At 44.1% G+C, this 15,212-nt stretch overlaps 1 protein-coding gene across 1 annotated transcript in view; it reads left to right on the top strand.

Annotated features, from left to right (window-relative positions):
• CACNA2D4 (calcium voltage-gated channel auxiliary subunit alpha2delta 4) overlaps positions 1 to 15,212 on the top strand; it is a 169,428-nt gene that overhangs the window by 47,058 nt on the left and 107,158 nt on the right. The window contains exons 18-24 of the mRNA XM_075941238.1: positions 722 to 793; positions 5,942 to 6,003; positions 6,308 to 6,375; positions 6,558 to 6,603; positions 8,124 to 8,221; positions 10,292 to 10,385; positions 11,627 to 11,726. Of these exons, the coding sequence (XP_075797353.1) occupies positions 722 to 793; positions 5,942 to 6,003; positions 6,308 to 6,375; positions 6,558 to 6,603; positions 8,124 to 8,221; positions 10,292 to 10,385; positions 11,627 to 11,726 (540 nt within the window). The remainder of the gene's footprint in view (positions 1 to 721; positions 794 to 5,941; positions 6,004 to 6,307; positions 6,376 to 6,557; positions 6,604 to 8,123; positions 8,222 to 10,291; positions 10,386 to 11,626; positions 11,727 to 15,212) is intronic.

Here is a 15,212-nt window from a genome sequence, read left to right as displayed (position 1 = left end):
ACATCTCCAAACTAGCTGTGATCAAACTACGTAGTTAGATTGGCACAAGGTCAAGTAAGAGTTGCAAGTTAGCTGCACAACACAGGTTGCTCAAATAGGCTATGTCTACACTACCACCCTAGTTCGAACTAGGGTGGTAATGTAGGCAACCGGGGTTGCAAATGAAGCCCGGGATTTGAATTTCCCGGGCTTCATTTGCATATTGCCGGGCGCCGCCATTTTTAAATGTCTGCTAGTGCAGACTCCGTGCTACTTTGAATGACTCTGAGAAGTAATTATTTTGAAATAATAGCATCTGAGTGTCCACACTAACCCTATTTCAAAATAGCAATATTGAAATAGGCATTATTCCTCATAAATTAAGGGGTTAGTATTTCAAAGCAACAAGCCTGTTATTTCAAAGTAATTTCGAAATAACGGGCTTGCTGTGTAAATGCTCACCTTGTTATTTCAAAATAACTCTGTGGTGTAGACATTCCCTCAGAGACTAACAATTATGTATTTAGTATCATGAGCTTTCATGGGCAAAACCCATTGCCTGAATGAGTCTTCTGAGCCGCTCATAAAATGTTCTTAGTTGGCAGCTCAGAGAAGGCAGAGCAAATGGGGAGCCAGTCAGTCGTTTCTCAGTAAAAGCCTCCCCGATATAAATTACAAACCACATCCACATCTTGTTCTTCCCTCATGAGAGTCACTAATGCTAATCTGTTACCCTGTACAGCTGAGAACAGCAATGATCAATGGAGAAACAGGTTACCTCGCCATGGACGTGAAAGTCCCTGTGGATAAAGGGGTAAGAAATCTTAGTTCTGTTCAGGTCACAACTTGAAGGGAGATGAGAAATGAATTCTGGGGATCTATGGAGGGTGCAAACCTAATGCTCAGCATTTCATGTGTGGATTTTAATATTATACTGCTTTACATATATAATTTGTTCAAACCAAACACGGACAGATCATGAGTCTCTCTAGGCAAAGTCAAGGAATATACTGTCCAGAGATTATAGGGGCATCTCTGTAAAGGAAACAATCTATGAAATCATAGGCAGTTAGAGGTGGAAAAGATATATTGGGTAGAGCTGATAAAAATCAGAATGTATTTTTTCCAACATTTCTCAAATTTTCAGGTTTGTTTTTTGTTGTTGTTATTTTTTAAGGATCAGCACAGATAGAATTTTCATGAAATGTTTTGATGGAAAAATCCTATTCAAATTTCCTTCTTGCCCCCTCATCCTTCCATTGCCCATGTATGTAGTAACTTTGCATTTTTCATTTTAAGTCAATCCAACCAGTCCTGTAATTTTGTTTCCTTTCTCTGTGGTATAATTTGTCAACATCTTTCTGGTACTGAAGTGCCCAGAGCTGAATTCCATAGTGTGGATGTTATCTCACTAGAGTTTCTCCTATAAAGCTCCAGTCTGCTTACTCCACAATGTGAGAGCTCTGCACACAGAGCCCCAACTCTCTTTGACTGCTGCCATATCATATTTGTCACTTCTCTCTAATTAGCTGCCCCCAGTCTCATGCCTAGGCCTCTTTCAGCATTACTGTCACCTCATTTTCTCCTTCCCGTTGCATAGCTATGTTTCTCCTTATTTTTCTTCCTCCCTGTTCTGAGCATTTTCTAAAATGTTAGTTGAAATGGTTCCCAAGGCTCATCCTTGCTGTTCTCCATTTCTCACCAGTTGATACACTATTGTTTACATGACTTTTCATTTCCATTGTTTGTCAGTTTTCATTGGATGTGAAAAAGATCCTGTCTAAGCCAATATTAATTAATTTGGGGGGAGTAAGTTTTCATGAGACACTGAAGCAAATGCTTTATGTAAATCCAACTATATTGCATGCACTTTATTCCCTGCATCTATTAACTTTATAATTCTGTCAAAAAAGGCAATCTTGTTTGTCTGGTGAGATCTATTCCTGAGAAGCCCAGGCTGCTTATTGCTCATGATCCCATTATCCTCTCAGATAGGGGTCGGCATCCTCTGAGTTTATTGTATTGTTGCAGTCCCACAATATAGTTTTCTCTGAGACATCCAAAGGAATCTTGTTCATTTCAACTTTTTCGTGAACATCACAAACACATAAAGGTTTCTCCATTTTCCTCCCTTTTCCTCTATTTTTATTGTTCCCATCCAACATTTTCCTTATGTGCATTTTCCATCCCATTTCTATATTTTCTCAATTCCACTTCTTTTTTTTCCACATCCTCTCTCAATTCCCCGTTTTTCTCATCCTTTTCCCCGCATTACTGCTATTTCACTCCCCACCCACTTCTAATCCCTGTTTCAAGTAATTGCCCCTTTGTGTAATGCACTTCAAGCTACACATGTGCTATACAAAGTCAGGATCAGAAATATTTCTTAGCAGCATTCTTCTGGTCCTTGTATGCATCCCCCTGCTCATCTTTTGCACCATATTGAAGGGATGAAAGGTGCTGCCAGTCCCCTGCCACTTAGTTCCTTCCTACCACTTATGGTCTAGGACAGAGGTTCAGTGTTGCTGCTGACTTCTTCAGCTTCTCTCTGTAAATAGCATTATCATTGTTTAGAGTGAGTTAGAAATGGTTTTGAGGATTTGGTTCCATCTATTTTGTGACCTTCTCAGCTGAGAAGTGTTTCTCTATACCTGCCTCAGTTCCAGTTCTCCTCAGCTGCTCGAGACTATGCTCCCTTGCTTTAAAAGCTGCATCAGGTACCAAAAAGCTTTCCTGGTCATGGACTACCACAATACCTGTCTGTACTGCCTGGGGAAAGTGCATGTCCTTTCAGGTGCAGTATCTGGAGGTCATTCCGAAGTAGGACTAAATCATCCAGGAAGTTCTGACACCAAGAGTTCCTTATGGAACAGTCTATGAAGGGAAACCACCAATATATCAGCCTGATGGAGATAAGGGTAGTGACTCCTTTTCAGTCTTGGGCAGTTCTAAGATTGTCTATCCCTTACCACACCCCCTGGCTCCAAGAAACTTGGGAGAGCAGAACCAGAGAAGATGTAGGAAGGGGAACATAAGTGCTACCATAAGAGCTATAGGAAAGGCTACCCATCCAAGTCCTCTAAAAACAGATGGGTGTTCCCATCCCATACCAAGTCATTAGTAGTTACCTTCTCCTGAATGGAGCCATCCACTACTGGGATTTTTTTAAAGGGAAAAACCTCAGCACCCTTTGGTCCTGGAATTGCTTCTTAGGCACAGAAACCTGCACTTGTACCTCCAAAGCCAGGGCCCTCTACTTCAGCAACTCAAGTTACAGAAGTGACTCTGTCAACTCTGGCTTGTTTCTCAGTTCCAAATGACCTCTTGCTGGGACAGGATTCACCACTGCTTTCCAAGCACATAGAATCCAGTGGCAGACATCAGGAAGCAGGGGAGGGAATTTGTAGCAGAGCTTGGGGTTGATAAGAATGAGTCAGGAGGAGTAAGGGCTGGGTGAAGGGAATATGGATAATGGTGTCTTTGGCACAGAAGTGACCCCCACAGTTGATTCATAGTTCCTAAGGCCAGGAGGATCCACTGGGATCATCTAGGGTACGTCTACAAAGCCACATTATTTTGCAATAACTTAGTCCGTGTCTACACAGCAGGCAGTTATTTCGAAATAATGTCAAAATACTGTCAATCTGAAGGACTTCTTTCTCCAACTGCTGTAACCCCCGTTGTAGGAGGAGTAAGGGAAGTCGGAAGAAGAGTGCTCTATTTCGAAATAAGTGCTGTGTAGACTCTCCCAATTTCGAAATAAGCTACATAATTGATGTAGCTCAATTTGCATACCTTATTTTTAGTTAAAACCCTGCTGTGTTGATGCACCCTTAGGCTGATCTCATGTATAACACAGGTGATAAATCTTCTCCAAAATAATTCCTAGAGCAGATTTAGAAAAAAAATCATTTTAAAAGTTGCCACTGATGGAAAATACACCACAGCTCTTGATAAATTGGTCTAATAGTTAATTACTCTCACCATTAAAAAGGGATGTATTATTTCCAGTCTGAATATGCTTAGTTTCAAGGTGAATTCAGAAGGGCATTGCCAAGGAATGAGATAGCAAAGGAATGTAAAGACTGAATCTGAAGGATTCTGGTTGGAGAGATCTAAAGGCAGAGAAGCCTCTATTGGTAGCAGTTACTGCAAAGAGAGAGGTTACATCGAAAGAGCAAGGACATGCCCATGATTCCAATGCCCTGTACTAGATCATTGAGAGAGAAGCAACTGGGAGACAGGGTGAAATGCAGCACTGAATTCAAGAAGAATGAGGAGAGAGAAGGAGTCAGGGTGACATAAAAATGGGAGTGAGAATTAAGGCCAGAAGAGAGGAAAGTTCTTCGCCACCAAAAATCACCACACAAAACCACTATCTATAGCCCCCCCTCTGTGTGTAAGGAGTGGGAGCCACAGGGCAAACAGAGTAGTTCGGAGAAGTAGGTGAGCAAAGAGGTTTTACTTCTGCATCCACTCAGGCTGCACTGTGGGGACCCAAATTCCTGAAACTCTGTGTGACAGCACAAAGCATTTTACCTCTAAGTTTCTGGATTGGCCATACTTTATCATTTGCTAAAGTGATTAGAGCGTTTTTCTTTGGACAATGCCCAGCTGTCAGCCAGCTGGCAAATCTCCCACACCAGGAAGCTGTGTGCAGTGTAGACAGCTTTGCCTCAAGTCCCTTTAACTGCGGTGGCAGTGCCAGATGGATTTTCTAGTACCCCATGGATTAGTGTTTTAGCAGAGAAAGGTGTACATGCTCACATAGACACAGAGCTTCGTGTGATCCTGGTAGGAAAAGAGATAAGCCATGAATGGAACAGCTCGCCCTGCTGTCTCTTCATCCACTTCGTTAACCTCAGTTCCATCTGTATTCCTACTAGCCCACCTGCTGAGTACACAAACCCAGGATGCAGCGTAGGCTTATATTAGCGGGTCCCATGTTCTATGCTCTACCTCCCGTATTATAAAACAATCTCACAGCAGTTTGCAATGGGCCTACTGATATGCACTATCTTCAGGCATTCTCTCTCTAGTGCTGGGGTTCTCAAATGGGGGAGGACTCCTCAAGAGGTCACAAGTTTATTACATGGGGGTGGCAAGTACATGCATGAAACAGAGAACAGCAACTACTATAAAATATGTAATTTAAAACTCGCATTTTAGAAAATTATACACTTTTCCATCGCAGGAGAGTGTATTTGCGTCAAAAAGTGTTGTCAGTGTGTCATGCAGTGATCCTTCTTCCTAAGCAAAATATACATTTGTATTCTCACCACTTTCAAGGGATTGGACTCTGAGGACTGTAGACAACACACACAGGTTAGTTGTCTTGCAATTAAAGAGTGGGACTGAGGCATTACAGGGTCTTCCAATCAGCTGTAATCAGTTTGCAGCCCCTGTTCTGGCTCTTCCAAGCCCATTCTCTCCCACCTCCAATCCTCCTCATCTGCTTCTCTGAAACTTCAGCCTCATTGATGAGAGGGAAGCAGGGAAGCTGATTAAGTTAATGCATTGTAGCCCACAGTGAGGTCAGGGTCAGTCTGAGGCCTTACAAAGGAAGACCAGCAGGACCCCAGGCAATCTGGTTGTACTGTGAGCATATAGCTAATGCAGTGAGAGAGAGGACCACTTCCTCCCACTTTCTGCTGTCTGGGTTGTAATCCCAGAGTTTAAGATGTTTACTGGCTCTGCAAGGAAATAGAATGACTGAGTGAATCTCTGAAAAGCATGATTTGCTGAACATTGCACACTGCCCCGTGGTCTCAGACCTGGCCTGTGGAGATGGGGGTGGATGTTACTGGAGTTCATCAGATGCATTTGGCTTGCCTTTGGGGTTGTGTAGGCAAATTATCATTGTCGCTGTGATGCAGTAGGGCAGTGAACTCCTTCCTCCACCATAGGGTTTGTTTTTTCAAAAAAGTGGCTTATTTTCCCCCTTTTAATTTATTTATTCCAGAAACGGGTTCTCTTCCTCACCAACGATTATTTCTTCACTGACATCAGTGACACGCCTTTCAGGTGAGCCAGTGTGTAAATGGGCACCACCAGTAGAAACAAAAACTTAGCTGTGGGCACTCTGCTAATCTGCTGGGAAGCATTGGAATCTGGGCGGCTGCACAAGCCACTGGTTCCTTCTTCCCTTGTGTTCAGTTCAGTTACCCTTACTGTTTCCTGGGGGATGTTCTTTTGTTAACAAGAGAGGGGGTTGCTGGTGGCATTGGGAGTCATAGCTCACCTCTCAGGGAGGACAAGTTCCAATTTAAGCATTTGAAGATTGCATGTGACCTTGCTGACAAACCCTTCTGTTTCCCCCTGCCTACAGTCTGGGCGTTGTCCTCTCCCGTGGGCATGGGGAATACATCCTGCTGGGGAACACGTCCGTGGAAGAAGGTAGGTTAACCTAAAACAGTCAGAATTTCATAGAGAGCAGGGATGCTGAACATCATTGGCAGCCCAGGGTTGGGCTTGTGCTTCCATCTCTATTCTGTCCCTGCCCCCTTCCTCTCAGCCTTTTTCTGTCTATCTGGTTCATTGACTGATCAGTAGACTTATTGGTTGCTTTCTGATTTCAGGCTTGCATGACCTGCTGCAGCCAGACTTGACCTTAGCTAATGAATGGTAAGTAGATCACACCCTGTTGATAATGGAGTTTTCTGTTGAGATCACTGACTAGCGTTCACTTGCTGCTCAGCTCTGCCACCCTCCCAGGCCTTGAGACAAAGCAATGTTGTCCTGAAGAAACTGATGGTGTCAGAGTTTAGTGCAAGCTCCTGAGAGTTCCATCGCTTTTTTTGGCAGATTGTTCTACAGCCTGACCCATCTCACTGTCAGGAAAGATCTCCTGATATTCACCCTCAAGTCTCCTTTGCACAATCTCGTCCTATACCCGCCTAAGGTGGAATATTGTTGCAAGGTCAGATTACACTCAGTGAGAAATCAACTTGGTTCACATGCCTTTTAACTGAGCCCAGATGTGGTTTCTAGTGAACCTGGAGTTGACTTTATTAATGCAAAATCATATCATGCAAATTTTTTGCTTTTGCTCGGTTTGCCCATGAAAGAAAGCGAAGCTTTTGCTTTGAGATTTGGGATTTGTGTGTTCAGCCATGTGAACCTCAAATATATCAAAACTAAAGCAATTATTTGCAGGAAGTACAGCAAAAAAACTGCAACTTATATCCTAGTTAAAACCCCTCAAACTTCCCATGAGCAGCGTCGTCTCCTCCTTCAATTCCATGTATAAATAACACATATACTCAAGTCGTGTGTTCACCCGCTTTACATAGTCACTTCTTCTAGTCTTGCCTCAGAACATTCCTTCAAGTTCCTTAATAGTTTGTATTTCTTTTTATACCCCTCCAATCTGACACTGAAGTGTCCAGAACTGAAAGCAGAATTAAAGGCTGGTCTCATGTGGAATATAGAGTAGTAATCGCCTCCCTGCTCTGCGCCCTGATGCCTCTGCATACGCATTGGTTTCCTTCCCAAAATAACACAAAACCAAACAGTGAACAAACTATCTTTGTCTCCTTTGGCTTTCCAAGTTTCTCCATCACACTGAATATTATTATAGACAGGCCAGTGTATATGTTACCACTGCCCTTTGCTGGGTGAAACTAGAACTGCTCTGATGTGTGTCAGTGGAACTATACTGATAACATAGGGTATGTCTACACTTGCACCCTCTTTCGAAACCCTTCTCTCGAAATAACTGGGAAATCTCATTGTCTGAGGAATAAGGGTTATTTCGAGAGAAGGGTTTTCTCTCAAAATAACCGCGTCTTAACAGCGTCCGTAATTTCAAAATAGCGCCATAACGCAAATATGCAAATGAAGCGAAGGATATTTAAATCTTAGCTTCATTTGCAATTTTGAATGTCTTCATTTGCATCTTGCTCTCAAAAGAGGGTGCAAGTGTAAACATACCCAAAGATGCTTCTTTAGCTCAGGTGCTAGGGTCCTGAGGAGGAGCTGAGTTCTCTACATGCTGTTAAGTTCTGTGCACCCAAAGAACGCAGCCTAGAGACAACTGAAATTCCCTAGTGGCCAAGGATTTGTTACAATATTTCTTCCAGCTCACTGTTTTTCTGGTGTGTTTGCTTGCAAGTGATTTTCTGTATTTCTCTCCTTGCTGCTAGGATTTACTGCATCACCGATATTGATCCAGATCACCGGAAGCTCAGCCAGCTGGAGGCCATGATCCGCTTCCTCACAGGAGAGGAACCCGATCTGGAATGTGAGTGATCTGCTGGAGCATTTCAGTGTCTCTTCCCCGTGGAGAGGGGGTGTGGGAACTCGAGTGGAGGCATGCACTGTATGCTCAGACCTGCAGAGCTGAGTTCAAACACTTGCTCACTTCACAACTGGAAATAAATTAAGTGAGCTGCATCCTAATGTCCTGCAAGCTGTTGTTTCCTTTTCAAACATGACCACAAAATCAAACCTGGCTGAAAGAGGAGGAAGAGAGAGATGAGAAGGGCCTTGGTGAAAGCTTTAGCAGGGTGGACAGAAAAAAAGTTCAGATTTTGGAAGTGTGATGGAGGAAGAAGCAGCTGGGTTTGGACATGACCTGAATGCATTGGGTAAAGGAGAGGAAGGAGTCAAAGATGACCCCTCCCCCACTTTCAGGTCTCACTGACAGGGAAAAGGAGGTCTTACCATTATGGCAGAACATGGGGAGAATGGGGAGAGCCAGAGGGAACGTTAAGGGGTTCCATTTTGGCTATATTAGGTTTAAGCTAATGATGAGGCATCCAGGAGGAGATGTTAGGCAGACTGAAAACAGGGGCAGAGTAAAGGGACACAAGTCAGGACTGGGGAAGAAGATTTGCAAGTCAGTGGCATGATGTGGGTGAGGAAGCTGTCTGAGATAGAGGAGATCTCTCAAGGTAAAGTTTTAGAGTGAGAAGAAAAGGGGGGCTAAGAATGGATCCCTCTGGGATCTTCCAGGGAATGGTGGAAGACCTCCACTCTTAAAAAAGAGCACAGAGGCTTTGTCTAGACTAGGACTGAATAGTGTGTTGTTGGATGAAGTTAGCTAACACATTCCAACCATCTAGTGTGGATAAGCCAGTGTAGGCTTTAATATGTACCAAGCAGGTCAAGTTAAATTTTAGGCTTGGCTGCCTTGTCCATACCAGATTTTACAATGAGTTAGCAAGTATTAGCAAACGTCTTCCAACCACACATCTTTAAACCCACATCTGGACAAAGTCTATAGGAATCGCCAAAGAGCAGGTGCACCCGAAGTGGACAGCATCCCTTAAGATGGACGAGGAAAAGATTTCAAACTTCAGAAAGGAGGGTGTGAGGACCCTCCAAAGCAGAGTGGCCAGGGAGGACAAGCGTGGAGTGGAGGTCCTGAGATGTGGCTACAGAAAGATCATTCCAGACTTTTGTGAAAGCAGCTTGAGTGGAGTGGAGTGGGCAGAAGCTTCATTAGAGAGGACTCAGGACAATGAGGGAGGGAGTCAAGGCAAGAGCTGTAGACTGCCTGTTCAGAGAGTTCAGAGGTGAAGGCCAAAAGGGAGGGATAAAGCTAATTCTTTTGAACCTATTTCATTTACTTAGTCTTTCAATCTCCCTGAGCTTTAAGGCTAACAGAGGGCGGACTAGACCCTTTCAAGCTGTGTAAAGAGTGACCAGCGTGTTGAAGTGCCATGTGCAAGTGACCACCTGAACCCCACACTTTGGGTCACTGCCACTCATGTACAGCATGGCTGTGAGCTGCCCTGACTGTAATGCTATCTACCTGACTGCTGCTAGACCACCTGTGGGAGTAGGTTGGTCCAACCCTGGCAAGGGTTCCCATGCTGTCCCCTCGGCTAGCGATGAGGCATCCCTGGGATGGCCAGCAGATGCAAATGGGAGCTTCCTTTTATTCTCTCTTGTTCAACCCACTGGACCACAAGGTAGGTCAGTAGCATTGTTGCTGTCAAGGATATCTAGTACGTCTACACGGCAGCGTTATTTTGGAATAACTGATGTTATTTCGAAATAACATCGTGCGTGTCTAGACTGGCCAGCTAGACTACACAGCAAGCTGTTATTTTGAAATAATGTCGAACTGGAGGAGTTGTCACTCTGACTCCTGTAACCCTCATTTCATGAGGAGTAAGGGAGGTTGGAGGAAGAGCGTTCTTCCTTCGACTTCCTGCTGTGCAGACAGTGCCAAAAGCTGAATTAAGCTATTTCGACTTAAGCTACACAATTGAAGTTACATATCGTAATTCAGCTTTTGCCCTGCTGTGTAGATGTGCCCCTAGGAAGCAAAGGGATGACAAGTTTGGGGTTTTTTTTTGCTCAGGTGATGAGGAGTTGGTCCAGGAGGTGCTGTTTGATGCTGTGGTAACAGCGCCAATGGAGGCTTACTGGACAACCTTGGCTCTCAACATGTCTGAGTAAGTATATGTGAAAAGGCAGCTGAAATTCATTGAGATCCCATGGTCTTCTTGGGAACTGGAACAGGGTCTTCTGAATTTTTGGTGAAAGATCTAGAGCCATGCTGAAGGAGCAACTTTATTCCCTTTGTCCCAGTTGAGCCCATAATAGATCCTTACATAGCACTAAGCTGACCACAGAAACAGAAGCAGGATGTCGACCTCGCTCTCAGGAACAGACTCCAAAGAGGAGGAGTTTCACATTTGGGCTGTGTCTAGACTGGCATGATTTTCCGGAAATGCTTTTAACGGAAAAGTTTTCCGTTAAAAGCATTGTTGGAAAAGAGCATCTAGATTGGCACAGACACTTTTCCACAAAAGCACTTTTTGCGGAAAAGCGTCCGTGCCAATCTAGACGTGCTTTTCTGCAAAAAAGCCCCGATCGCCATTTTCGCGATCAGGGCTTTTTTGCGGAAAACAAATCTCAGCTATCTACACTGGCTCTTTTGTGCAAAAGTTTTGCGCAAAAGGACTTTTGCCTGAACGGGAGCAGCATAGTATTTCCGCAAGAAGCACTGATTTCTTACAGTAGGAAATCAGTGCTTTTGAGGAAATTCAAGCGGCCAGTGTAGACAGTTGGCAAGTTTTTCCAGAAAAGCGGCTGATTTTCCGGAAAAACTGGCCAGTCTAGACACAGCCTTGAGGTATTAGTAATAGATACAGAAACTGACACTTTAAAAGTAATGAGTTCAGAGCACACCCAAGGACAGTAATAACTAAGCTTTGTTTCCATGTGGCACCTGTTCCTTGAGCAACGTAAAGTGAATTGGTCTGAGTCCAGTTCTTATTGGAGTATCACAAAAAATATGAGCCCAACTGGCACTAATTGGCTCTCTTCCTCCCCAGTACTACGTGTAAATGGCCTGCAGCTGGCTGAGCAGGAGTAGAGGACTTTGTCATCTCTACACAGGGACAAAATGAACAAATCACAGAAGTGTGAATGTGAGAAGGAATGGTAACATCATAATAAGCCTAATTCCCACTGGGATTTTCTATTCTGTCAGTTCTGATATAAATCCATTGAAGGCAGATGCATTATATCACAGAGGAATTTGGTCCTAAATGCTTAAGAAACTTCACACACCAACTTGTTTCCCTCTGAATCTCAACTTTGGAGGCCCTTACTACATGGCAGGCTTAGCTCTAGCTATGAAAACTAATATCTTCCCCTTTGGGTCTCTCTCTCTCTCTCCCTCCTGCAGTGAGACTGAGCAGGGGGTCGAGATGGCATTTCTGGGCACTCGAGCTGGCCTCATGAGGAGCCTCCTGTATGTGGGGTCTGAGAAACTCTCCAACAGGCAAGTCCTCAAAATAAAACTTCACTGAAGAGTTTCTTCTACCACCATGAAATTGCCACTCTGCCTTGAACAGTATCCAGGGTTACAGAGAACACAATGGGCAGCAATCAGGGGATAGTGTGTCCTAAAATATGGGGTGCAGCACTTTTGTTTGTGCTTGTTCTGTTTGAGATATGGCAAAAGCCTTTCCCAGAATGCACTGGTTTCAATGTGAAATGTAATGTCATTTTTCTGAGACACACAATCTCTTCTTTGATTGTTTTGAACTCCTAATCAGGAAATAGAAGAGCTGTCCCCAGGACATCACAGCCAGAGAATCTCCAGTGACATTTTTTGTGAGAATGTAGGGGGCCTATGCTTTAGCTTTTGGGCCATGTTCCAACTTGGCTAGTAATGGCCTGCCTGTCTCAATTCCCCTTGCAGTCTCAATTGCTGGATAGTCTATCCTATACACATTCTTATACTGCCTTCCTCATCCTAGAATCTGAGCTCCTTCCAGGGGGTGCATTAAGCAATGTGATAGCATCTGTCACATGTAGTGAGTATCTCTCTCATCCTATCCCTAGATGGAGAATCGTGTGTGCCGGGGAGGATTTTGGTTTGGTGGGATTTTGGTTAGAGTTATTTTTAAATGAACAACACGCACTGCTTTGAGTTCCTGTTAGAAAGTAGGCTGAAGAAATGCACCCTGCACTTGGAGCAGAAGGTGGTGAGGTTTGCGATGGTCCTTCATTCCTCTGGGAATTTCTTCCACCAAGGAAGGTTCCATTTCCCAAACAGATGAGCTTCACTATTATGGCAGAAAGTTCCATTGTGCCTAAGGAGTGGACTTCTCATTTCCAGTCTTCATCCCAGAGCTTTACGTAGGTTTTTTTTAGATATGCTGGGCCCAGGCCCTTGAGTGCTTTGAAAATATGAAGCAAGACCTTCAACTGGACTTATTCCCTGCCCTATACTGCTGGTGCGTAGCATTCTTTGGTGCTTTTAGGCTTAGTCTACACTGCAGGGGTTTTGCTCAAGAAGCCTTTTGCGGAAGAGCTCCTGTGCAAAAACTTCTTGCGCAAAAGTGTGTCCAGACCTCAAAGCAATGTGCTTTTGCACAAGAGAGCATCCACACTGCATGAACACTCTTCCGCAAGAAAGCGCTGATGGTCATTCACAGAATGGCCATCAGAGCAACTATGCTTTTTCCAATAGAGGTTTCTTGCGCAAAAACCCCTCCGGAGCGTCCATACCTTGACTTTTGCTGTCCTGTAAGAATGGCATCATTTATCCTTTATGACTTCTCCTTTGCCCTTCTTGATCTGATCATTAGCACTAAACTCTGGCTCCTCCCCCTTCTCTCCTTTGCTGAGCACCATAACCAGTTTCTGGCTCTTGACTGAGGATATGTCTACACTACAGAGAAGATTGAAGCTGCCGCTGTCAATCTTTCAGGGTTTGAATTAGCGGGTCTAATGAAGACACACTAATTTGAACTGAGAGGGGTGCTCTGGTCGATGCTGGTAGTCCTGCTTCCACAAGGAGTAAGGGAAGCCAAAGGGACCATGTTTTCCTGTTGACTTCCTGCAGTGTGGACAGCGCCAAAAGTCAAGTTAAGGTACTTCAAATTCAGCTATGCAATTCACATAGCTGAAATTGTGTATCTTAGTTCAACCTTATCCCATAGTGTAGACCATTCCCTGGGTCAGACAAGCAGGGGTCTTCATTTCCCAACCATGCAAATAAAAGGGCTTCCTCATGATCTCTTTCACATCCCTACTTTAGTGCTTTGGAGCTGAATGCATGAAAGGGATTCAACATTTTAAAAGAAATTCAGACAGAGAGTAACATTTTCTAATGCACCAAGTCCCATTTTCCTAAGTGGTTCAGACATTTAGGAGCCTAAATTTCTTATGCACTTTTAAACATTTTCCCCAAAGTTTTTGGATTGGGTAACTAGACCTGCTTGCAAATGATAAGTGTCATGTCTCCTAACACCGTACCTAGACTGCCAGCATCCCTCTCACGTACACGTGGCACCTGATGATACTTTAATACTACAGCTGTTACCTGTGGTAATTAGATCCCTTCCCTCTACATGTGGTAACACTTGTTCATACACTGATACTGCTGATGTTAGCTGAGGTAACATAATGTCTACAGTGCTACAAACAGATATATTGCTGTTGCAGCTCTGGGCTGGGATATAGGATTGTTTTCAAATGCAGGGTTCCACATAGCACAGATTTTTACTGTGCACTTCCTTTTTCAGTTTCTTAGCTCATTCTTAACCACACTAGAGCTGGCTTACATGAATTACTGCTAGTCCCACTGGGATGGGCTAAGTGAGGTAGGTGCAACTTTCTCACTCAACTAGGTAAAGAGCTACAGCTTCAAGGATGTTACTTATTAGCTATATCCACCCCACCTATCAATGGTTATACATGGTGGCTGAACAAGCTGTGTGTGGGGGGAGGGGGTGTAATGTGGACATTGATATGGACAACAGCACCACCTAGTGGCTCAATCTGGAATAATTAATACAAGCTATGCGACATGCCTCAACAGAAACCAAGAAGCTGAGAAGCTAGGAAATCAGGCTCTTGGTTCATGTAGCTAATTCTCTGTAACCTCCCATGTGTCCCCAAACCTAAATGCCGTCTTATCTGTCTAGAGAAGTAATATTTGTAAAGCACATGCCACTATTGTATTTAGGTGCCTTATGCCTTATTTGAAAATAATTTTCTCTTGCTTGAATGCAAATAGACCATTATATTCTCCTTCTATTGGGGATAGCAATGAGTGTCTTATGGACATCTAGTTTATCTGGGGCTGCTACCCTGTATTTGACAGTGTACTTTATCATCACTACTGAGGGGTTAGATCTTTGCAGAGAGGCATGACTTGTTCTTAAAAAAAATAATGTAGACTCAGCATGGTCTTCTATAATCAAGGCTTCTTTGCCTCATTGCCCTTTTTTGGCAGCCAACAGGTTGATATGAGGCTCTGTTGGTTGTAGTGTCTCTGTGGAATGGAAAATTCTGGAAAGGTTGTGTAGAGCAGGGGTTATTAGCCTTTCTCGTTGAGGCCTTTCCAACATCCTATAAATACTCGACAGCCCACCAGTGCTGCAATTGTGTTTCTGCGCATAAAAGCCAGGGCCGGTGTTATGAGGTGGTAAGCAGGGAAGTTGCTGGGGGCCCTATGCCACAGAAGGCGGCAGACTTCAGTTGCTCAGACTTCAGTTTGAGACGCAGTTGGTGGGGCTCAGGGCCCTGGGCTCCAGTCCCACACAGCAACATTTCAACTCTGTGCCCTGGATTTGTGTCCTGGGACTCTTGAATGAGAACTGCTGGTGGAGAGAGACCGTCATTGTGGTTGTCAGGCCTACTGCAGTGAGGCCTTTATAGATCAGCACTAGAACCTTAAAGGGATTGAATGGGTAGTCCAATGTAAGGGCACTGTGCACAGGTGTGAGACTCTCTTCTGTGACTCTCAGAGATAAGCT

Source organism: Pelodiscus sinensis, chromosome 1, assembly GCF_049634645.1.
Source record: "Pelodiscus sinensis isolate JC-2024 chromosome 1, ASM4963464v1, whole genome shotgun sequence".
Taxonomy (NCBI): Eukaryota; Metazoa; Chordata; order Testudines; family Trionychidae; genus Pelodiscus; species Pelodiscus sinensis.
The sequence above is the reverse complement of the archived record's forward strand: the minus strand, read 5'-3'. Positions and strand labels throughout refer to the sequence as shown.